Source organism: Capsella rubella, unplaced genomic scaffold, assembly GCF_000375325.1.
Source record: "Capsella rubella cultivar Monte Gargano unplaced genomic scaffold, Caprub1_0 scaffold_4, whole genome shotgun sequence".
NCBI classification, from domain to species: domain Eukaryota; kingdom Viridiplantae; phylum Streptophyta; class Magnoliopsida; order Brassicales; family Brassicaceae; genus Capsella; species Capsella rubella.
Window position 1 is genome coordinate 9,049,143 of NW_006238920.1, and position 22,058 is coordinate 9,071,200.

Sequence of the window (22,058 nt, forward strand, 5' to 3'; positions counted from 1 at the left end):
ACTTATAGGTCAAGTAACAGTTTCAATGTGGTCTCTCTGTGTCTTTTACTTAATGAATCTGCTTTCTCCACCAAAATTTTTTTAATTCTGGGGATTAGTAAGGCATATGAACATTTCAATCAAAGCTTTGTTATCTTTTCTCTTTCCTTGGTACCTCATCAGAATCGCTTCCGACAAGAGACACATATATCACAACAAACGTTTAACTTAGCGAGCCAACCGACCATGAATCAACAGACGAGGACCAAAATTGAGCATGATCCTCTCCCTTGGCACATCACGTTCTACTGCTCAATTTCTCCGATGTTATTTTTGGACCCATAGACAGATCAGTTTACTTCATCCTCCCTAAGTTAGTAGATCGATTCTCGACCATTGACACAATGTGGAGCTTGTTTTGTTATATGCGCCAATACCTTTGGCATTTTAATGAAATTTGCCTCTTTTTGGGGAGAAATAATGCCTATGTACCAACAACCCCCGGGGACTAGCCTAATCAACCAGATATGACCTATTGGGTCCTCAGGCCTCCTCAAGTCTCAAATTCCACCATTTGGTGGGGATATTAAATAAGGGTGGAAAATGGATTTGGTTTACGGGTTGATGGCATATAAGTTCTCATTTGCTCTCTGGTACAGAAAAGCTGATGCTTCCACCCTGCACTTAGACGATGGAAACTATTACAAACAGGAAGAGACCAGTTAATTGTATCTTTAAAAGGAGACCAAAAGGGCCTTACCAGCCAGGATGAACAACAAATCTACCTCTGGTTAGTGCCCAATTTACCTGCTCAAACAAACACATTCAGAATCTCCCAATGATGGTTCTTATTCAGCCCAACAGTTAAAATTTTGCAGACTTCCTTACCTTGTCAGTACCAAGAGAATTAGTGACAACATGAGTAACATGTTCATCCACCTGGGTTGTGCAGACAGCACCAAACTGCTCAGCTGTTTGCCACAAGGGATGCAAATGCGGTTTGGCTTCACCCACTGGGATTATCCGACTAAATACAATCCGACAACCAGCCAATATCTTCCGTTGCTCGGAAGCTAAAATATTTCTCACATCTACTTCATCTAGTGAAGTGTGCGAGAAGAAATTTTTATGTATCTTTTCAATGACCTGTACAGTGAAACCATGTCATGATGCTGAGATCCAAAAACGACGAGTAGAAATTAACATAACAAGGTGTATAGAAAAGTGCAGACCGCTAATGAAGATGCCAATGTGCCCTCCTCAGGTACCTCATCGCGATCTAACTCAAGAAGAGAGGGACCCAGAAGCCCAAATTGCCGTCTACTACAAGGAAAGTAAAGATATCTGCCACAAAAGACAATTAAACATCAGCCTAAAAATATTACACAGTAAGCAAGCTCTACGGTCTTATAACGGGATGATACCTTTCGACAGCTATTAAATTCATTTTGTTATGAGGCCACACTCGGACAGAGTCGTCAATGATCACCACAGATGATTCCATACCCATAACACCTTCTAAATCTTTGCTCTTAGGTACTCGTTCATCTCCATCAAGGGGGTCTCCATCATCTCCTTTTGATATGACTCGTCCATTAAAGAGAATCCCTTTAGGATCAAGCAGTTTGGCCATCTCTGTAGCATACAATTTGTTGCCCATAGTGTAAAGGTGTAACTCGTACAGCTTGCTAGCCTGAAATTCACAAGAAAAGATACATTAAAGTCTTACACTCAGATTTAAACATCAAGAAAATATTATTAACTGTGTCACCTTCTCCAAAAAGTTCCAAATCCCTGGTCTTAATTTCGTCCACATTCCCATGTGGGGGAAGCGAAAGAGATGTCTAAATGGTTTCTCGCGATCTTGTTCTTCCTTCTTTCTTAATATCTCCTCATGACGAGATTCAACTTCATTAAACTGAACAATAAAAAGAACAGCTTTAGAAAGAATATATTAAAATTAACCAAAAAGAACGGAGATTAACTAACCTTAGCTGAATTGAGAAGGGTATGGTCTATATCTAAGACAAGAGAGAGCTTTTGAGATGCAAACATTTTGTTCTGTTCCTCTAACCTCCGAACTCTCTCTCTTTGAATAGCTACTCTCTGCATGTCATCATACCCTTCAAACAGGTGTTCCACATCTCCCCAACTGTTCATCAAACGAGTGGGACCAGCAGCAGCCGTTACTGATGCGGAAGAAACTGACACACCCACCTCCTGGCCGTTGGGATTTGAAGGATTATGTTTAACATCTCTGTCAGTCTTAGGCTCTACTGAATGCGTGGTTGTTGGGGGATTTCCAACTTGTTGTGATACAACAACCATATCAGCAATATTTTTCAGGTTTTTGGTGAACTGTGTTGAAAAATCTGGCGTCTTTCCACCCAAAACTTTCATTTTGCTAGAACCATTCTGGTTAATAATTTGCCGTGGAACAAGCTGGGAAGGTGTTTCTAAATCTTCTTTCATACCATTAATAGTCAAGGTTCCCCTTGTGGAGGAATCATTAACTTTGGACTGCTTTTCCAACAAAGAGTCTGTTCTTTGAAGAGTACTTCCATGCAGGATTCGGCGAGGATCACGAGGTTTCATGCGTATGCTTCCAGGTTCGTCCTGAAGAATGAAAAATCAGTTACTTTGAGAAAAATAGAAAGAAAATGTTCTACAATCCGTCTATATAAAGGATACTCACTGAGAGGGCGTTTTGGGAAGATTCCTGAAGAATTCCTGGCTTTGAAGAATTAGCAGCTAAAGCATTTGATGCAGGTATACTAAGCGGTGTAGATACCCCTGGTAGCACAGAAGATCCAGGAAGTTGTGCTGCTCTTCTTGGATCCATGGGCTTCTGAACAGCTTTTTCAGGTACCTTTTGCCTTTCTCCCATTTTCAGGAGATTCAGTAGCATTGTAGGATTGACTACAATATCCTTCAAAAGAGATTGCAATGAAGCAGCGTCAATTGAAGCTGTCGGTACTTTTTGGCTCACAGAAACAGCACTAGTGGTCATAGCACTTGTTGTCATCAATTTTACACCGTTCTCAATTAGCCTGGGATTGGTATCCACTTTTGGAAGTTCTGATGATTCTGTATCCTCTAGCCAGCCACCAATTCCAGCTGCTTTTGGTGCATCCATATCATTCTTTTGTCTTTTCCATGCAGGCCCATCAATAAAAAGTTCATCAGCGGCTTTTTGCTTTCTTGGATTCACCAAGTCCGCAGAAAGCTCTACTTTTGAAAGATTTCTAGCATCGCCAGACGAGTACGAATTAATGATTACATTGGCAACATCAGGTTTCACAAGCCGTAGTCTGGGATCTCGACTCTTTGCAGAAGGTTTCACTGTCTGATCAAATGTAAGAACTGTTTGAGTAGCACCTGTTGGCGCAGAAATAGCTTGAATAGACAGATGATGTGCTGGAACAGTGCTAGAAACAGCATTTGCAACAGGCATGCTTCTAGAATTAAAATTGGAGGGCAAAGGAACGTCTTGCCCATAAATTAGGAGAGTCCCCGGACTGGAGCTCCTAACAACAGAACTAGAAACCTCTCCACCAATGTCTCCATTGCCATCACTAGGTTCTCCTGATGGTGTTGGGCTTGGAAGATCATCTGTCTTAAATACCGAGTTAAGACCAAATTTTTTCTGGTAGGTAGAAACTGCTTTAAGGGCATCACTCTCATATGGATAAACTTTGGCACCTTCAGTTATTTGGCTCTCTCTACTAACGGGAAAACCTGGTTTAACCATTGTATGTCGAACATTTACTGGTAAAATTGGTGTTGTTTCCCTTGTGGGAGACGGAAGGCTATCTGCATCATGATCCTTATGAAGGTCTAGCAGAGGTAGCATAGGCAACCTACTCCTTGCGTAGGAGGCTCCTCGATGGGTACCTTCTGATGACAGCCTTTTGGCAAAAAACGAATCACCATTACTTGTCTGAGTCATCCGAGTAACATTATCACCACTGCTGGTTGCAGCATAACTTGCAATAGCAGAACGACTTAAATTCTGATTCATGGCCTCTATCTGCAAACCCAAGACATGTACTTATGTAAGAGAGAAGGCACTCTTCCCAAAGTTTGGAATAGTGGAAAGGATTTTGACTTCTGGTAATTCAACAGGTGAGCCAAAGAAACACACCTCATTTTTCTGGTTGGATGAGAGAAATCGGGAAAAATGGTCATTTACAAGAGTTAGCAATCTGCACAAGAAAAACCAAAAATAGTGTGAGCAATCCAGGGACTCCAGCGTGTTTAATCAAAGGGTTGGCGCAAGAAAATACGCTTAAAAGCAACCTTGACATAGTCTCCTTGTTAAGCTCCTTGGAAAAATTATTCAGCGAGCAAAACACCTGTAATAAAAGATAAGAGATAATTAGTAACATATAGAGCATTAAGTAGAAGAGTGAGGGCAACGAATCTTGAGTAGCCATACAGAGTTTATGGTTTGAAGAGAAGCAAATGACAGTTGAACCAAAGTATCCCTCTTCGGAAAATCATCATTATTTGAAACCAGCTCTCGCAAAGACTCCAAAGCCCCCAAAAGTTTGGAACAAACTCCTTCAAATGCTCTGAAAGGAAACCAAAAACAAAACAAAACATGGACAGAAACATCAAACATCAACTCCAACAGATGTTTTAAAATTTTCATCATCATCAAGTATTTAAGAGCCATCAGATCTCTCCATTCTCAGGATAGACTTACGTCTGTGCTTCAACCAACGAAGTACTCTCCAATACCGCACGGATGAGTTTCACTTTCATCTCCAAATCTCTTTCCTTCTGAATACGATCATCATCCACTTTATTAACACTTGCCAACACGGCAGATTCAGTTTCCTCCTCAACTCTTGCAAACAAATTTTCATCAGAAGCCGACTCCAACAATTCAATTTCACCTTCCTCCAACTCTCCTTCCTCTTTCTCATCACCACCATCTTCAGTCACAATCTTATTACTCTCTCTTGGTTCACAATCCATTACGAAACCTTCGCTAAGAGATTCGTTCTTCACAGCTTGAGCCCAAGCAAAACTAGTGAGACGCGAACGAAAACTAGGAAACTTCTTAATCAAATCACCCATTGTCCAAACCATAGGGTTGCCATTAGAACCACTTGCTCCTCTTGCTCCAGCCACAACTCCACCATCGACATCTCCGCCAACATCGGGGGTAGTGGTAGTAGGCGTCTTCTGCTTAACTTCAATGGAAGTGTTCACCGAATCAGGAATCTCACCTTCCTCTACATCACCCAATACCATCAAATTTTCATCGTTGGCCATAAGAATTAGGGTTCTAGAACAACAAGATCGAGCCGCAAGCATGTAAATCTCAACACTTTTATGATCAAAACGAAATCAAACCCAATCCGGAAAACAACAATCTGAATTCAAAAAAAGCCCCCCTGTTACGTCCCCCGTCTAGAGAATAGATCTCCAAAACGGAAAAAAAAAATTAGGGTTCTTCTCCAATTTAAATGGATTCAATAAAAAAAAAACACAAGAGATCCAAGTTTAAGAAAAGGTTATCAATTCAACTATTTTTTTTTTCTTATTTTCAAAAAGATTTCACAATTGAAAAATGTCTCGATCCAAGATCTATACCACCTTTGAGAAACAAAGCGCTTTTCAATTTTCTTCGTCTCCAATTGAGAGAGGTTACACAATAATTTTCTTCCGAAGGCCGAACTCAACTTTTTAAGGGAAATGAGAAAATAAGGAAATAGACGAAGAGAGAAGAAGAGAATCTAATGGAGTTTAATCTTGACCGTACACGTCAGCGATCCGAATGAGGTAAAATTATGTCAGCGCGCCGTATGATTTGCGGCAGATGAGATCAGGGTAAATGTGAATTGACCAAATTAGACATCTGTGATTTTTCTTTTTTTTTTAATCTTTTTTCTTTTTTACCAGTTAAGTGTGTGAAGTGTGAGATGATCCAAGTCTTTTGACTCGAAAAGGTGGTCAGTTAACTTACCTCTTTTACTAAAGGAAGTTGAAGTTCGTACGTACTTAACGTACACAGATTCCTCTGGTCATTGACACGTCTGCGGCTTTTAAGTAACTGTTATTTCTCTTCTCTTTTTTTATTATTATTATAGTTTACTGCTAATGGTATTATGTGAAGAAATTGTTTGACAAAAAAGAAAAAAATGTAACAAGAAATGTTTTTTTCCATAGATATCCAAAGTCATATATGTATGAACTTATTTAAAATTCTTTCTTCATATAAATTTTTGTTTCAGTTTGATTACTGTAAGGCTATATTTTAATTTGGTTCACAGTCAAACAAATTAGCCGGAATTTTCCCTATAAAATGTTGCATAAACAATTGCATTTTTTAATTTTATATTTGAAATATGTATATGCATGTTACGTTTTCTAATATTAATTTGTGTAACTAGGATAAAAGGACGTAAATAAGGTTCTTAATTAATATGATTCGGAACATGGACTGTTGCCATCAAAAATAGTAAAAAAGGGTTGTGTCAGTAAACAAGATGCATGGATTGTCTCGTGTAAAAGAAATTTAGGAGAGCCATGAAATCTTACGATAGGATGTAAGTTTCAAAACGAGAAGCATCAAACCTTATTTAGGCATTGAGCTCATATTGTACTCGGTCCATAATTTTTCTTTAGTTAATGTGGGATTGGGGAGTATATACTTATAACCAACCCGAGCAACGTTTGGTATATAATTTCAAATTAATTTCTATATATTCTTACAAAACAAAATAAAAACCAGAACTTGTCCTCAAAGTTCATGTTTTCTGTTTGTATACAACAAATCATCAACCCTTCAAGATGTCCAAATCAGTCTATAAAGGGTAAAACAAATACAACTGATGTCCTAAAACCGTATAAATCTCAATGTTTATACAAGATGTGTATAAGAGCCTCTCGTGTTGGCATCAATATTCAATCACCAATGGTTGTAAATGGAAAAAACAAAAATAAAAGAAGTAATGTAGAAGCGATCGATATACAACTAACTATACTAATATCTACAACTTATCTGCGATTTTCGTTACAGCATCTGCGAGCTTGTTGAGAACAGCGACTAAGCTATCACCGTGATCTTTTCTTTGCTCTCTGTCTAGTTTCAAGTTTAAATTCTGAACCTCAAGCTGTGCCGCCAACAACTGCCCGTTTCTTTCTAGTATCTCTATCAGTTGATTCTGCATCTTCTTTGTTTCCCCTTCTCCATCTTCTTCCTCTTCTTTTTCATTAGTAGATGTTCGTTTACGCTTTCTCTCTTCTTGTGATGTCGATCCACCTTCCACATTTGCTCCTTCTGGATGTTTCTCTTTCAATCTACCTTCAAGTTCAAAATCAACTCTTTGGTCAAAAACAAGATAAAAACGAAAAGATCATGTACACCGAAGAAGATATAGTTAAGCTAGCTTTTTTCACACAATTAAGTGATGCATTTGAATTTGATAATACTAAACCATCTTTACTTGGATGACAACATATTCCACACAACTCTGAAAGCTCTAAGACTAGATCAAAGCAACATTGGAGATGTAACACACACAAAGGTAAACAAGTATAAGTCCTCCAAATCAAATCATAGTGTTCTTTGAAACCGAATAAGACCCTACACTTATTGACACATTTTGTTCTTAAAAACTTGTGAAGTCTTTTGTACCAAGTCCAAAAGCATCTATTAATGGCAGGATCGGCCAGAATAATAATAAACAAACCTTGATCTGCTTTACAAGCTTCTTGCTTCTCCTTGTCTACAACATCTTCGTAAAAAAAGATTTGAACTTTCATTAGCATTGGACTCATGGTGATGAACTTTAAGAAATAAAAATTAAAACTTTGATCTGAATATACCAGAAACTGATATGGGTACCGGAGTCGAATTCAACTCATTTGGCCGATCTAAATCAGGCAACAAGCCCTCCTCCGACGCCGGAGCCAATCCAAGAGCAAGAGTCGGAACCGCCGGAGGAATCACAGCGCCATCAACAATATCATAAACCTCCTTATCGAAAAAACCAGGAAGCTTCTTCTCTCTACGAACATCGTTCCTCATAACCCAATAAGACTCTGTCTCTTCCTTAACCTGAGACTCCCATTCTTTAATCTTCTTATAATCTCCGGCGAGGTTGCTCCATCTTTTCCGGCACTGAACCGGCCCACGGTTCACGCCATGGCGCCTGCAGTAAGAAGAAACAGAAGCCCATTTAGGCTCCATTTGACCCGACCCGAGAGCCATACCCGCCGCTCTACCTCGCCGGACTCTGTTCTCGGCCACTCTCTTCCCCTGAATAAGCACCAAGATCTCTTGCCTCGTCCAACGAGGAAGCCTCGCCGTTTTAACGCCGTCATCTCCACCGTCATTAGACGGCGCACTACTGTTCTCTCCACCCCCGCCGTCAACGGCGCTCACTCCTAATCCTAACTGTTCCAGAGCCATTCAAACGGAATATTCCTTTTTCCTTTTTTGTTTTTTTCTCCGTTTCTGGTTGAAACGGGTTTAGACTTAACGGCGTTATGGTGCCAAGAACATCCCGTTACGTCCTTAGCGCCGGAGATTGGGGTAGAGAGAGAGAGAGAGCAAAAAAAATGAAGAGAGGTAGAATGATTATTTGATAGATAATGACTTTGTTTATGTATTTAATCACTTTTTTTTTTTTTTGGTTGAATTAGTTTAACTTGAAACTGTAGATAAATTGACCTTTAACACAGTCTTAGGGTTCATCTAGAAATAGATTATGTTGAATTTTTAAGGGCATACTAATCAGAGTAGACCCTAATCTTTTTAATTCCTTCTAGTCCAGTTAGGGATCACTACTTGCTTTTGATATGGCCATTTCCTGATTTTTTTTGACACATCACTATCATCACCTCATTTTCTACGGCCAAGATTTACTCTTAAAAGCTAAAAACTAAAACCCAATTTTAAAATAATCATAATGAGTACTATACAGTATATGTTAATGCAAGATATAATGTGATTAAATTGATAATATGATAGGTTGTGTGCTAATTGAGGGGAGGGGGCGTAGATTATGGCAATAAACGCGTCCTTTGGGGAATTCTATTGGTTATTTTATCTTCCAACTACCATAATCCATATGTGTTTTGGTCAATTCCTCCTACATTTCTTTTTGGGCTTTTCTACATTTTTGTCACCTTACGACAATGACAAATTTAAATGTGGTTTTTAACCTACTGGTTCATATATAGGAGCTCTTTGGGTTTTGGGGAATTCACGTGCGTGTTATAAGGTCTTTTTGGATAAACTGCTGTTGTAAATTGTAGGCATTTGGAACAGTACAGTCATATGATTATTAGCCAATGTAGCCAAGCCAACATCATTAAAAAGCAAATATGAACGACAGAAGCATGATAAAAAGTTTGGTTACAGAAAAGAGACAGAACAATATATATTCGCTTTAAGGGTTTGGAAAAAAAAGATCATCACTAGAAGATTAGAAATTAACGTTTGTAATGATGAGAATGAGAAAGAACCACTCTATAGAGCAAAGTTCTTTTTAGAGTATATGAAATACACCAAAGCAAAAAAAAATGGAGATGATGTATTTCATAGCTCTTAATATCGAAACATATACAAGAGGTGAAAAAATCTTGACTAAGTCAGATACTATTCATGTTTAGTACGCAGTAGTAGCTCTTAATGAAAAATTTTGCACTAGAGGGAACCCTTAAAACCCCTAAAGGGTAGATAATGAAATGATGCCCCTACCACTTACACACAAAAAAATAAAAATTCCTAAGCCTTTTTTTTCTTTCTTTCTTTCTAATCCATTGTTTACCACTCAAAGTCTTATCTCTAAAAATCGCATCATTCGTGTTTAATCATTATATTAAATGGCTATTAATGTTTGATTAATGTTTTATTATGCCCCCTCCCATCCCCTTAAAGCCACTTTTATTTTCTTCTCTACCCAAATGAAATTATCTTTTTGTTCTTTTGTACGTACCTATCCATACGTATCCGTTTCAATGAAACTCTTAGATTTTTCATTTTTCTATCTTTTTGTAAAACAATGGTACGCTACTTGCCCTAGCTAGACCTAGACACCAACAAAATTTCTTGGCAAAAAAAGTCACATGCCATATAAACCAATGAGCGTGGCCACATTTAAGGTTATTATATCATAATGCTTCCTAAAATTTAAAACAAATCGTATATAACGATAAAACATAAAGTGTATTCATTTGATTTAGCTGACCTTAGTGGAAACTGGATACTGTATAAAGTTTTTCTTCTTAAACTAATAACAAAAGCAACACTTTCTGGATATCATAATGATCGTAACTATAGTTATACTTTGTGTTTTGTGAAGTAGGTTGATTCTAATAGCAACAAACTTGTTTAGTCTCAATATACACACACATATATATATATATATATATACACATAAATGAGTTTTGATTTCAAATTAGTCAAATACGTACCAATATTCTCAAAACGAACGAGGTCTATATCCACAATATACAAATTACAATGAACTAGGTCTACATGTTTCCATATTCAATTGTCTGGTGGAACTCGAATATTCGTTTGGAACGATATGTGACCTTCCCATACATCCAACGGATACCAAATAGTAACAGTTGAGTAAACTAGCTGAACTGGGATCAATTAAAGAACAATAGATTTCAAAAGCATGCAAGCAAGGCTTATCATTGTTAAAAATCTCAGTACATCACAAAATACAAATAGGCAAATTACAAGGAGCTTTATAGACAAAAGCTCAAATCTCAAACCAGAAGATCGTGTAGAGATGAATGCCCAATAGCATCATCATCGTAAGAAGCTGTTGGGTGGGAAGTGCCTTAAAGGGTTCTGTCGCAGCAGCTCTGTTTCTCTGCAGTTATTTAAGGAAACATTGTCAGATACCACAAGTCATGATATAATATATGTTTGGTGAATCTAGAGAAGCCTTTTTGCTTACTTCTTTATCTCACGGCCATCATTAAGGGGCAGAGCGTTTGATGATGATGAGATGGTGTCATCACTCTTCTTCTTGTCTCCTCCCTCTCTGCATTTTTTTAATCAAGTTAATGATGGAAACATGTCTTACTCCAAAACATTCAAAAATTGCCAAACTTACTCTTTGGTGCATTCTTCTTCATCGACAAAAACCTCAAAGGTTGAAGCAGAGGCTGCTGCAGTTCTCACTATGGGTTTCTGAGGTACCTGTGAGGTTATTTTGTATGCAGTGAGTGATCAATTTATATAGATAATATAAACCAAGTGAGATTGTTTAGAATGGTAGGGTAGAGACAAAACCTTGAATGCTGCCCATTTTCTAGGTAAAGAATTGTTTTCTTTGTTCCTCTCTGCTCGGCCTCCAAGCATGAGCCAACTACCAAACTCTGGTTTTGACTTGTCTGACTCTGGTTGATTCCCTGATGTAGTGTCTGAAACTGCATCTGTGTAGATGGGAAAAGGCGTCTTGGATGAGCTGCAAAAGACAAAGGGATTACCATAGTGAGTTGCACACTAATCTAGAGCTTTGGTGAAGTTTAAATATGCCGAAAAGGTAATGAAAGCGAGAAATATAAAACAATCAAACTACTTACTGATTTGGCTTTAGTTTTTTGGCTTGTGGGTTAGAACTTCCTAACGCCTGCCTTCTTGCATCTGTAGAAACAGTCTCATGTAAGAGAGCTTATTCAAAACATTACAGTGATTTACAAAGTAAGGTTAATGTGACTCACTATTATCTCCCCTGGACAGTAAAGTGCCAAAGCTTCTTGACGGTAAGTCATTATTGTCCTTTGGTTCCTGTTGGTAGGTAGAACATTAATTATGATGTAGAAAAATCTTAGGACATGAATAGATAAACTACAAACAGAAAAAACTTCTTACTTCATCAGCTGTGTTGGACCTTCTCATCGTTCTCACCATGAATTTCTTATACGCATCATTCAACTTTTCCACTGGCTTAGCATTTCTGCAACAAGTTTCCACTTTTCAATTAGACCAATAACCTGGAGCAGAAACATGAAATCGTGATCACATTGGTAATAAAGATTACCTAGAGATTCCTTGATTGAAGATCTCATTAGCAGTTTTGACCTTATTCTTGAACTCCATGTGCAAAGCATGAGCTATATAGTAGACAGCATGTGTCTTTCCAATTTCATTGACATCCAAAAACTTGAATATCACTTCTGCATCAGCACAATGCTCCGCCTACAAAAAAAATTTTTTTTATGAGTACGCTCTTACTATAAAAGAACATCTTGAAAGAGCAATTAGGGGTTAAACAAAAGAGAACATTACATATTCCAACCAGACTTTGAGATAACGGAGATCATCCTTGTAACGCTCCGAGTGCCAAAACTTGCGAACACATTGCTCATATATCACCAATAGTCCCGAGCATTCACCTCCTGGTGGAAAAGCCTCCTGAACCCATTTAATACACCTTCAAAAGAAACCAATTAACAAGCTCAGATTTCCAAATTGGTACATCATAAAGACTGTTTCAAGAAACCCAACTAGCTGTTTCATTTCTTGAAGTCGGCACAAAAAGGTGCAATTTTTTCAACAACCCAATCAATAAAAGATAAAAGGAACTCACTCGATCCAGGGAAATAAAGGGTCATCACCATCGTACTCATCAATGGCTTCAATCAACTTCCTGATTCACCGAAACATCACAAATTAAGCAAGAATCGAGCGATTGAACTAAAACCCAAGATAAAAGATGTGAAATTGAAATAAGTACCGGCGTTTCTCGGCGAGATTCTTCCTCAACTGGTGGTCGGTGTGAGATTTGAGTGCGTGGTTGAGAATACCAACATTGCGTCCTCTCTTGAGAGGTCGGACATTCTCCTTGAAAAGCTCCCACTCACAACCAGTCTCCTGCTTCGAATTCAGAAACTCTGCTTCTGGATCTAAGATCTGAACCCTAGTTTCGGCGGCCATCGTTGTCTCTTCGCTGCACTTGGGGGAAAGTTTTTTGAAAATGCAATAGCCGTTAGTTACTCAATGAGAGAGCTTCACAAAGTAGTTTTGATTAATGAATGATATACGCACATTCGGAGCGTGTAGACGCTTTTTCTGAGCCTAACTTAAATGGGCCAGGATTTGAATAATTTTATTTATATAGCGGGCCATTTTCCCACCTTTTTTTGTCTAAACCCATTACAAAGTGGCAATCCTTGAATACCAAACCAAACAGAGAATTACTAAACCGAATCTTAAAATAAACCAAACTACACCCGAATTTCAGAAAACGAACCGTATAGCTGGAACTGATCAATTGATACATTCCAAAACTTTATAGACTAAAGAAAATAACACAATAATGCTGACCAATGTAGTATTTGCAATTTGATGTTTAATTTATTCTGAAATTATATAGTTTTGAAAGCCAAAAATAAAGAGAAGATGAATGCTTTATATTTTTTTAACCTTCTTTTGATTTACGAAGCATAATTTACTTTTGACTTAGAAGCAAAAAAACAGTTGCTCCACATAAAAAAAGATTCTCTCTGTCTGTGTCGGTACCACAAGGGATGATCACATACATTTCGTTACACGCTAACAACTTAAATGTACTCTATTTTGATTACCCACCAAACAAACAAAAAATGTACTCCAAGTTTAGGAAAAGTCTGTTTTCTGATTGGAACAATTTGATTGTAACAACTCCCACCGACAAATATATAATTAATCTCGTAAACCTGAAAACAGTTTTGATAGAACGAAAAATAAAATAGATAATAATTACTTGTATATATAATACACTATCATTCAGTTTGCGAATGTGACACACATGATCTCCTTTATTGACGTTTTAATTTTCGGCGGAAACAACAAAAAAAAGACAAGTCCTTTAAATGCATGTAAATCGTATTACGCATTCAATGTACACATTTTGCTTTGTTACTAAAAGACTAAAACTATAAGAAGCCTTGTGCCGTACGTTTACTGAAAATCCAATTAGAATAACATCATGTCTTATAATTAAATCAAGGTTACTGATTCTCTAACCATCACATAAAAAAGATACAGCACTTCTCTCCACCAATTATATAGTATTAAACCATTTCTTTTAATAAAAAAAAAGAAAAAGAACATCGTTGTATTCTTCTCTTTTCTTCACTATCCCACAATATATGACTGTTACAAACTCTTTTACTTACTTTTTTTTTTTTTTTTTGGCTTGGGAAATTCACAAAACACTTTAATTAACGAGCTCATCTTTACGTTGATTCGTCCTAAACTTACTCATTCGATTCTTGTAACCAACCACCCAAAAAAAGAGAAGAAGAAGAAGAGATCGAGTAAGCACCGTAACGCCAAGTTGGCACGGGTGGTATGGGTCCATGAGCTGTCAATTGAGAGGGAGCCAGCAATTTAATCAAACGATCCAACCTTTTTATACAAATAATAATAATAATACAAAAAATAAAAAAAACAAACAAGGCAATAATGTCGTTTTCGTAATTCATAAGAGATCCAAGCCTACTCTCTCTCTTATACCAACCTCCACCACATCACACAGTCACACACAGACACTACTCATATGTGAGCCAGCCACGAGTCCTCTCCCTCTCTTCCTTCTCATTCTACTACACGCCGTGTCGGCAAAGCCTCTCCTCGTTCCTTCTCTCTGACGCTTGTCGTCACACCTTTTTAAAATATTATTATAAAAAATAATTGAACCGAACCGAAACGGTGCGTTGTTAGACTCACCGGCGCCGGAAAACCATGAGGAAGGAGGTCTTACCGCCGGTTTTGTCAACCACCACTGTCTGCTTCGAGAAGAAACCATTAATTGCTACATTGCTAGCTCTCTCCCTCGTCATGATTATCTGGAACCTTCCTCCTTACTATCACAACCTCATCTCCACTGCTCGTCCCTGCTCCGCCGTCACCACCACCAACGTACTCTCCTCACCGAACTTCACCGCCTCTCTCTCGACGAATTTCACCACCTCACTCTCAACCACAACCGCAGCAGCTTCTCAGAAGTACGATTCCACTCCCTCAGATCCGAACAAGCGAGTTTTCCAACCTTTCGGTAACGCCGCGGCGCTTTTCGTACTAATGGGAGCTTACCGCGGCGGTCCAGCGACCTTCTCCGTTATCGGACTCGCCTCGAAGCCGATCCACGTCTTCGGGAAACCATGGTACAAGTGTGAGTGGATTTCTAACAATGGAACTTCGATTCGAGCTAAAGCACAGAAGATTCTACCAGATTGGGGCTACGGCCGAGTCTACACCGTCGTCGTCGTCAACTGCACTTTCAATTCTATCCCTAACTCCGATAACACCGGAGGTAAGCTCATCCTCAACGCTTACTACAACGAATCTCCCAAACTCTTCGAACGATTCACTACATTAGAGGAATCAGCCGGAGTCTACGACGAATCTAAATACTCGCCGCCGTATCAATACGATTACCTTTACTGTGGCTCGTCGCTGTACGGTAACGTGAGCGCTTCGCGTATGAGAGAGTGGATGGCTTACCACGCTTGGTTCTTTGGAGATAAATCGCATTTTGTTTTCCACGATGCTGGTGGTGTGTCCCCGGAAGTTAGGAAAGTTCTTGACCCGTGGATTCGAGCTGGGCGGGTTACGGTTCAAGATATTAGGGATCAGTCTCAGTATGATGGTTACTACTATAATCAGTTTCTCATTGTTAATGATTGCTTGCATCGGTATCGGCATGCTGCTAACTGGACCTTCTTCTTCGATGTCGATGAGTATATCTATTTGCCGCACGGCAACACGCTCGAATCTGTGCTCGACGAGTTCTCGGTTAATACACAGTTTACGATTGAGCAGAATCCAATGTCTAGTGTTCTTTGCTTAAACGACTCCTCTCAAGATTATCCTAGGTACTAATTTCAACCTCAAAAACCTTTTTATAATGCAATTTGGAATCGACAAGTTTAGTGATTAGGAATTTGGAATATTGTTGGATAGCTTATGAGCATTGTTCTGTCTTTAGAATAGATGATCCTAGAAAATGCAAAGATGTCAAATGTAACTATTAGGATCGAATCCGGAAGTTAGCTTTCACTTTGATTCAGTGCTCGTGGTGTTTGATGAAAAGAAACACACTTTCACTTATGATGGATGTTTCAAGCATGTCCTGTCTTTAGATTAGATGATACTATTAGAATATAATCGGGAACTTTGATCCAATTCTTTGGTATTTCTGCATATGAAGGTAACGAAAAGTAACAAACTTGTTTCTTACTTACAGGCAATGGGGATTTGAGAAGCTGCTATTTAAGGATTCAAGAAGGAATATACGCCGTGATAGGAAATATGCGATCCAAGCGAAGAACGCATTTGCCACAGGAGTTCACATGTCTGAAAACATAGTAGGCAAAACACTACACAAGACAGAGACGAAGATACGTTATTACCATTACCACAACACCATAACAGTGCATGAGGAGCTTTGCAGAGAAATGTTACCAAATTCAGCAAAGAAGAAAGTGACATTGTACAATAAGCTACCGTATGTGTACGACGACAACATGAAGAAGCTAGTGAAGACGATTAAAGAGTTTGAGCAGAAAAAACTTGGGACGGATGTGAAGAATTTCTCATGACCAAAGGATATAATAACTTAATCTTTTCTCTAATAAGCATTTTGTCTATAAAGGTATAGTTGTTTCTGTTTACTTGTATCCATTTTTCCTTCTGTTTTATCCTCTTTTACTATTTCATTAATGACTTTAATCAATAGTACTACAGTATTTTTTGAATTAGTTGTGTTTTCTTTTGTTCTGTATTAAACTTACTAGTATAAAAATAGAGTTACTCAGGTACCCAAAGATGACGAGTGACGGCGATGGTAGGGTTTTGGGTTCTAGTGTTCCCGACGTATCTATGGTGGACGCAGGGGAGAGGGTCCGACCGCCTGGGGATCCACCGGATGGACAGCGGGTTTGGGTGAATAATGTTATCGGTGGTGGGAGTGGTGGCCGACCGAATCCGGAAGATATTATTGATCATGAGTTTGTGAAGGAGAGAGTAAAGGTGGTGTTCCCAGATGGGGTGCATGGTGAACCTGTGGTCACGGTGGGGAAAGAATTATTGGAAGCTATGAATGGTTTGTGGAAGAACTGTATGGTGGTTAAGGTGCTGGGACGTAACATGTCTATCTCAGTTCTTAGCAAACGCCTACGTGAGATGTGGAAACCGAGAGGAGTTATGCACGTGGTGGATTTGCCTCGTCAGTTTTTTATGATTCGTTTTGAGCTTGTAGAAGAGTATTTGGCGGTGTTAACGGGCGGGCCGTGGAGAGCTTTTGGGAGTTATTTGATGGTGCAAGCATGGTCTCCGGAGTTTGATCCTATGCGGAATGAGATCGTAACAACACCGGTGTGGGTTAGGTTGTCTAATATTCCAGTTAACATGTATCATCGATCCATATTAATGGAAATAGCAACAGGTTTGGGGAAACCGATTAAGGTGGATATGGCGACTCTAAATTTCGATCGGGCTAGGTTTGCGAGGATATGTGTTGAGGTGAACCTTGCATATCCTTTGAAGGGAACGATCATGATAAATGCTGAGAGGTATTATGTGGCGTATGAAGGGCTTACGAATATTTGTTCGTTGTGCGGTTTGTACGGACACTTGGTGCATGCTTGCCCAGCTGGGAAACCAGTGATGCCGGTGACGGAGAAAGAGACGACGGCTACGGTGGTCCCCGGTGGGAGTGAAGGGGGAGATGGTTTTACAACGGTGAGGAAAACCGGGTATAGATCAACTTCACAGATGAGGAAAGTTTCCTTGGCGGCTGCAAAGTCAGGAAAGGAAACAGAAGGAAATCTGAGGGAGATCTCGGGGCAAAAGGAAAGTGCGAATATTGCGGTATCAAATAGTTTTGGTATGTTGGAGGATGGAGTTGTATCCCTGGAATCACGAGATGTAGTAATTACGTCGGGTGCAAATAAGGAGAATGAATATCCGTTGACGGTTGTGAGCAAGGAGCAGAACATGGGCCACGAAAGAGTGGGCTTGCAAGAGAAGGTCGTGTTTCAAGGCCTGCCGAGAGCAAATGATGACTCAAAAAATCGAAGGGTAAGTTTGGGGAAGCCTAATGGAAATGGTGGGCCGAAACCCAAACAAATTTCGAAATTCAAGGCCACTAGGGGGCTCGTGTTTGGACCAACGGGGAGAGGGGTGGAGCTATCTGAATCCGGTAAGCGGATGCGGGTGGAGATGGGGAGTGTGGGGCGTGAGTCCCAATTTGTGATGTCGGGAGGTGATGGAGACATGACGGAGTCGCCTGAGGGGAATGGAGTAGATGGTCTTGGGCCTGTTCGACCAGCTAAGGACAGAGCGTTGGAAATGCAGTTGGTCCCGCCGGAAGGAGTGGCGGACAAGTTAATGGCATAACAGTTTTCCCCGGCGGTTCGGTGGTTTTATGCTCAAGATATGACGAATATCATACTTTGGAATTGCCGGGGGGCAAATAAACCCAACTTTAGGCGGTCTATTCGATACATTTTAAAGAAGTATCCGACAGATGTTCTGGCGGTCTTTGAAACTCATGCGGGGGGAGACAGAGCTCAGCGGATTTGTCACGGTTTAGGTTTTGATAGTTCGTTTCGAGTGGATGCAGCGGGGCAGAGTGGTGGGCTCTGGCTCCTATGGAGGTCTAATGTGGGGGAGGTGGAGATTATGAGCTCTTCGGACCAGTTCATTCATGCGAGAGTGAAGCAAGGGGTAGAGTGCTTTCACTTGGTGGTGGTTTACGCAGCTCCTACAGTTAGTCGGAGGAGTGGTTTGTGGGCTAGCCTGAAAGCTGTGGTTACTAGTATTGATGGACCACTTATGATCGGTGGTGATTTTAATACAATAGTACGCATTGACGAGAGAGTTGGGGGTAATGGTCATCTGTCTCCGGACTCACTTGCGTTCGGAGAATGGATTAATGAGCTCGAGTTGATTGATATGGGTTTCCGAGGCCCTCAATTTACATGGCGGAGGGGTCGAGTCCAACGAACTTATGTGGCCAAGCGTCTTGACCGGGTTTTGTGTTGTGCCCACACAAGATTAAAGTGGCAAGAGGCTCGTGTTAGTCACTTACCGTTTTTGTCTTCTGATCATACTCCGCTTTATGTTCAAATGTCGCCAGGGGTGGAAGGGAATTCAAAACGAAGACCTTTCCGTTTTGAAGCTGCTTGGCTTCAACATCCGGGTTTTAAAGAGTTGCTTTTAAATTCTTGGAATGGCGAGTTGCGAACTCCAGATGCCTTGTATGGGTTGAGATTTACTTTGAAAAAATGGAATAGAGAGGTTTTTGGAGATATTCAGAGGAGAAAGGAGGCTTTCATGGAAGAAATCAAAGATATCCAAGATAAATTGGATATTTCCCAAACGGATGCTATGTTGGAACGGGAAGCTTTCTTGATTAAGGAGTTAGAAGTTGTACTTGAGCAAGAAGAAGTTCTCTGGTTTCAAAAAGCTCGAGAAAAGTGGATTACGCTTGGGGATCGTAATACGAAGTACTTCCATACTTCAACTATCATCAAATGAAGGAATAATAGGATTGAGTCGCTTAAGAATGAGTCGGGTATCTGGGTCTCGAATCCGTCGGAGTTGGAGCAGTTAGCTATAGATTACTACAAACGGTTATATTCTATGGATGATGTTGAACCGATTGTGGAGAGATTGCCTTCCGTGGGTTTTGAAAGGTTAACGCGGGACGAGACTTTGGAGCTTAACAGGCCATTTACGGCCCATGAGGTTGAATGTTCGGTACGGAGTATGGGGCGGTTTAAGGCTCCGGGACCTGACGGTTATCAACCGGTTTTCTATCAACATTCTTGGGATGTAGTGGGGAATTCAGTGGTGCAATTTGTTTTGGATTTCTTTGAAACAGGGTGTTTATCTCAAGGTATGAATGATGCGCTGGTGGTTCTCATTCCGAAGACTTTGAAACCGGAGAGAATAATGCAGTTTAGGCCGATTAGCCTATGTAATGTGTTGTTTAAAACAATTACAAAAGCTATGGTGATCAGACTTAAAGGAGTTATTTCAAAGCTTATAGGTCCGGCTCAAGCTAGTTTTATTCCGGGTCGCTTGAGCACAGACAACATTGTGGTGGTTCAAGAGGCAGTGCACTCTATGCGTATGAAGAAAGGTAGAAAAGGGTGGATGTTGTTGAAGCTTGATCTAGAGAAAGCTTATGATCGCATAAGGTGGGATTTCCTTGAGGATACTCTCAAAGCTGCAGGATTACCTGAAAAATGGATAGGGTGGATTATGACGTGCGTAACCGGACCTTCAATGAGCTTGCTGTGGAATGGGGATATGACCGAGCAGTTTATACCTCAGAGGAGTTTGAGACAAGGTGACCCGTTGTCGCCGTATTTGTTCGTTCTTTGTATGGAGAGATTATGTCATCAGATAGGGCTAGCAGTGGCGGTTAAGGATTGGAAGCCGATCTCTTTGTCGCGTGGTGGCCCTAAGCTATCTCATGTCTGCTTCGCGGATGATCTTATTCTGTTTGCCGAGGCGTCGGTGAGTCAGATAAGAGTAATAAGGAGAGTGCTAGAAAAGTTTTGTGCTTCTTCAGGTCAGAAAGTTAGCCTGGAAAAATCAAAAATTTTCTTCTCTGAGAATGTGAATAGGGAGCTGGCTAATTTGATAAGTGCTGAGAGTGGGATAAAAGCTACAAAGGAGTTGGGGAAGTATCTAGGCATGCCTCTCCTTCAGAAACGAATCAACAAGGATACTTTTAGTGACGTTGTTGAGAGGGTTTCGACGAGACTATCGGGGTGGAAGGGTCGTTTTTTGAGTATGGCGGGGAGATTGACTCTTACAAAGGCTGTTCTTTCGTCTATTCCTATTCACACAATGAGTACGATCGCATTGCCAAAGGTAACTTTGGACCGGTTGGAGCGGATGTCTCGGGATTTTTTGTGGGGCAGTACTATGGAAAAACGGAAACTTCACTTGGTTAGTTGGGATCGGGTTTGTAGTCCGAAGTATGATGGGGGTTTGGGCGTGAGAAACTCTCGATCAATGAATGTCGCCATGTTGGCGAAAGTGGGTTGGCGTTTAATGCATGACACTACTAGTTTATGGGCTCAGGTGCTGCGAAGTAAGTATAAGGTTGGTAATATTCATGATAGTACTTGGATTACTAAAAAGGGGCGTTGGTCGTCGACTTGGCGAAGTGTGATCACGGGGCTAAAGGAAGTGGTGATCCCATGGTCTAGTTGGGTCCTTGGGGATGGCAGGCAGGCTCGCTTTTGGACAGACAAGTGGCTCATGAATACTGCTTTGGTGAACGTGTGTATAAGGGATTTACCTAGGGGGTATGAGGAGGTCCGGGCGCGTGATATGTGGGTAGTGGGGCAAGGATGGGATCTTAGTCATATTTTACCTTATGTATCCGATAGGACTAGACTTCAACTCGCGGCTGTGGTTGTTGAAGATTTCACGGGCTCGAGAGATAGATTGTCTTGGAGTGAAACCTTGGATGGGAAGTTAACGGTGAAGTCGGCTTATAACTTTTTAACCCGGAATACTTGCCCTCGACAGATGATGGGAGGTTTGTTTGATCGGATATGGGGAGCCGTGATCCCGGAAAGGACTAAGGTGTTCCTCTGGCTGGTTGCAAACCGCGGTATTATGACAAATACAGAACGTTTACGTCGTCATCTTTGCGATACAAGTGTGTGTCAAGTGTGTAAAGGAGGCGAGGAAACTATTCTCCATGTTCTTCGTGACTGTCCTGCAATGGCGGGTTTATGGGGACGGTTAGTACTTCCACGACATGCGGGATCCTTTTTCTCAACATCTCTACTTGTTTGGTTGTATGAGAACTTAGGTGCGCGGGATGAAGCTTCAGGAACTTCATGGGCTACGGTTTTTGCTATGGCTGTGTGGTGGGGGTGGAAATGGCGCTGCGGAAACATCTTTGGCTCGAATGGGAGGTGCAAAGACCGAGTTCGGTTCATTAAAGAGGCTGCAAAGGAGGTCTATGACTCGCATCTGGTACTGACGGGACCAAATAGAGGGGCTGAGCGGGTTGAACGTTTGATTGGCTGGACTGCTCCTCCCGCGGGATGGATTAAACTTAACACGGACGGTG

At 40.5% G+C, this 22,058-nt stretch overlaps 6 protein-coding genes across 10 annotated transcripts; 3 read left to right on the plus strand and 3 right to left on the minus strand.

Moving 5' to 3' along the window:
• Nucleotides 1-43: 43 nt before the first annotated feature.
• Nucleotides 44-5,659, minus strand: LOC17888126 (RNA polymerase II C-terminal domain phosphatase-like 3). Of its 3 annotated transcripts, none has more exons than XM_023783724.1 (13): nt 5,587-5,659; nt 4,688-5,222; nt 4,418-4,553; nt 4,279-4,334; nt 4,124-4,184; nt 2,675-4,009; nt 1,969-2,595; nt 1,751-1,897; nt 1,404-1,672; nt 1,212-1,323; nt 868-1,125; nt 740-786; nt 44-657 (listed from the first exon to the last, which is right to left on the minus strand). In XM_023783724.1, the coding sequence occupies exons 2-13, from the start codon at nt 5,074-5,076 to the stop codon at nt 594-596; spliced, it is 3,501 nt and encodes a 1,166-aa protein (XP_023639492.1). In that variant the 5' UTR covers nt 5,077-5,222; nt 5,587-5,659; the 3' UTR covers nt 44-593. The 3 variants fall into 3 exon arrangements, with proteins under 3 accessions (XP_023639492.1, XP_023639493.1, XP_006296066.1); XM_023783725.1 differs by having other exon boundaries at nt 5,584-5,655; XM_006296004.2 differs by having other exon boundaries at nt 4,688-5,659.
• A 1,125-nt stretch (nt 5,660-6,784) lies between these two features.
• Nucleotides 6,785-8,590, minus strand: LOC17890452 (trihelix transcription factor ASR3). 2 transcript variants are annotated; one of them, XM_006294575.2, is made up of 3 exons: nt 7,822-8,590; nt 7,686-7,721; nt 6,785-7,297 (listed from the first exon to the last, which is right to left on the minus strand). In XM_006294575.2, the coding sequence occupies exons 1-3, from the start codon at nt 8,405-8,407 to the stop codon at nt 6,984-6,986; spliced, it is 936 nt and encodes a 311-aa protein (XP_006294637.1). In that variant the 5' UTR covers nt 8,408-8,590; the 3' UTR covers nt 6,785-6,983. The 2 variants fall into 2 exon arrangements, with proteins under 2 accessions (XP_006294637.1, XP_006294638.1); XM_006294576.2 differs by having other exon boundaries at nt 7,686-7,730; nt 7,822-8,586.
• A 2,006-nt stretch (nt 8,591-10,596) lies between these two features.
• LOC17889346 (mitotic spindle checkpoint protein BUBR1) lies at nt 10,597-12,959 on the minus strand. The gene is made up of 11 exons (XM_006294292.2): nt 12,702-12,959; nt 12,555-12,614; nt 12,254-12,398; nt 12,006-12,163; nt 11,837-11,921; nt 11,686-11,752; nt 11,548-11,608; nt 11,255-11,429; nt 11,076-11,161; nt 10,917-11,003; nt 10,597-10,829 (listed from the first exon to the last, which is right to left on the minus strand). Exons 1-11 carry the CDS (start codon nt 12,899-12,901, stop codon nt 10,766-10,768), a joined length of 1,188 nt encoding a protein of 395 aa, XP_006294354.1. The 5' UTR covers nt 12,902-12,959; the 3' UTR covers nt 10,597-10,765.
• Nucleotides 12,960-14,469: 1,510 nt separating this feature from the next.
• On the plus strand, nt 14,470-16,707 carry LOC17890029 (galactan beta-1,4-galactosyltransferase GALS1). Its single transcript, XM_006294023.2, has 2 exons — nt 14,470-15,825; nt 16,197-16,707. The coding sequence occupies exons 1-2, from the start codon at nt 14,693-14,695 to the stop codon at nt 16,549-16,551; spliced, it is 1,488 nt and encodes a 495-aa protein (XP_006294085.1). The 5' UTR covers nt 14,470-14,692; the 3' UTR covers nt 16,552-16,707.
• On the plus strand, nt 16,515-18,367 carry LOC17888711. Of its 2 annotated transcripts, none has more exons than XM_006294171.2 (2): nt 16,515-16,604; nt 16,768-18,367. In XM_006294171.2, exon 2 carries the CDS (start codon nt 16,778-16,780, stop codon nt 18,347-18,349), a length of 1,572 nt encoding a protein of 523 aa, XP_006294233.2. In that variant the 5' UTR covers nt 16,515-16,604; nt 16,768-16,777; the 3' UTR covers nt 18,350-18,367. The 2 variants fall into 2 exon arrangements, with proteins under 2 accessions (XP_006294233.2, XP_023639458.1); XM_023783690.1 differs by having other exon boundaries at nt 16,516-16,604; nt 16,758-18,367.
• Nucleotides 18,368-18,374: 7 nt separating this feature from the next.
• On the plus strand, nt 18,375-19,630 carry LOC111830917. The gene has a single exon (XM_023783691.1). The coding sequence runs from the start codon at nt 18,389-18,391 to the stop codon at nt 19,490-19,492; it is 1,104 nt and encodes a 367-aa protein (XP_023639459.1). The 5' UTR covers nt 18,375-18,388; the 3' UTR covers nt 19,493-19,630.
• The last annotated feature ends 2,428 nt before the right edge of the window (nt 19,631-22,058 follow it).

Excerpts from the sequence above, each read along its gene's own strand:
- LOC17888126 (XM_006296004.2), bottom strand. The coding sequence starts at position 5,304 with ATGCTTGCGGCTCGATCTTGTTGTTCTAGAACCCTAATTCTTATGGCC. Across the intron at positions 4,335-4,417 it reads CTCTTCAAACCATAAACTCT|GTGTTTTGCTCGCTGAATAA; the intron begins GTATGGCTACTC and ends CTTTTATTACAG. Across the intron at positions 1,324-1,403 it reads AATTTAATAGCTGTCGAAAG|ATATCTTTACTTTCCTTGTA; the intron begins GTATCATCCCGT and ends CTTTTGTGGCAG.
- LOC17890452 (XM_006294576.2), bottom strand. The coding sequence starts at position 8,407 with ATGGCTCTGGAACAGTTAGGATTAGGAGTGAGCGCCGTTGACGGCGGG. Across the intron at positions 7,731-7,821 it reads GGTACCCATATCAGTTTCTG|ATGTTGTAGACAAGGAGAAG; the intron begins GTATATTCAGAT and ends TTTTTTACGAAG. Across the intron at positions 7,298-7,685 it reads AGCTTGTAAAGCAGATCAAG|GTAGATTGAAAGAGAAACAT; the intron begins GTTTGTTTATTA and ends TTGAACTTGAAG.
- LOC17889346 (XM_006294292.2), bottom strand. The coding sequence starts at position 12,901 with ATGGCCGCCGAAACTAGGGTTCAGATCTTAGATCCAGAAGCAGAGTTT. Across the intron at positions 12,399-12,554 it reads CCTTTATTTCCCTGGATCGA|GTGTATTAAATGGGTTCAGG; the intron begins GTGAGTTCCTTT and ends TTTCTTTTGAAG. Across the intron at positions 11,004-11,075 it reads GAAGAAGAATGCACCAAAGA|AGAGGGAGGAGACAAGAAGA; the intron begins GTAAGTTTGGCA and ends AAAAAAATGCAG.
- LOC17890029 (XM_006294023.2), top strand. The coding sequence starts at position 14,693 with ATGAGGAAGGAGGTCTTACCGCCGGTTTTGTCAACCACCACTGTCTGC. Across the intron at positions 15,826-16,196 it reads TCCTCTCAAGATTATCCTAG|GCAATGGGGATTTGAGAAGC; the intron begins GTACTAATTTCA and ends TCTTACTTACAG.
- LOC17888711 (XM_006294171.2), top strand. The coding sequence starts at position 16,778 with ATGACGAGTGACGGCGATGGTAGGGTTTTGGGTTCTAGTGTTCCCGAC.
- LOC111830917 (XM_023783691.1), top strand. The coding sequence starts at position 18,389 with ATGACGAATATCATACTTTGGAATTGCCGGGGGGCAAATAAACCCAAC.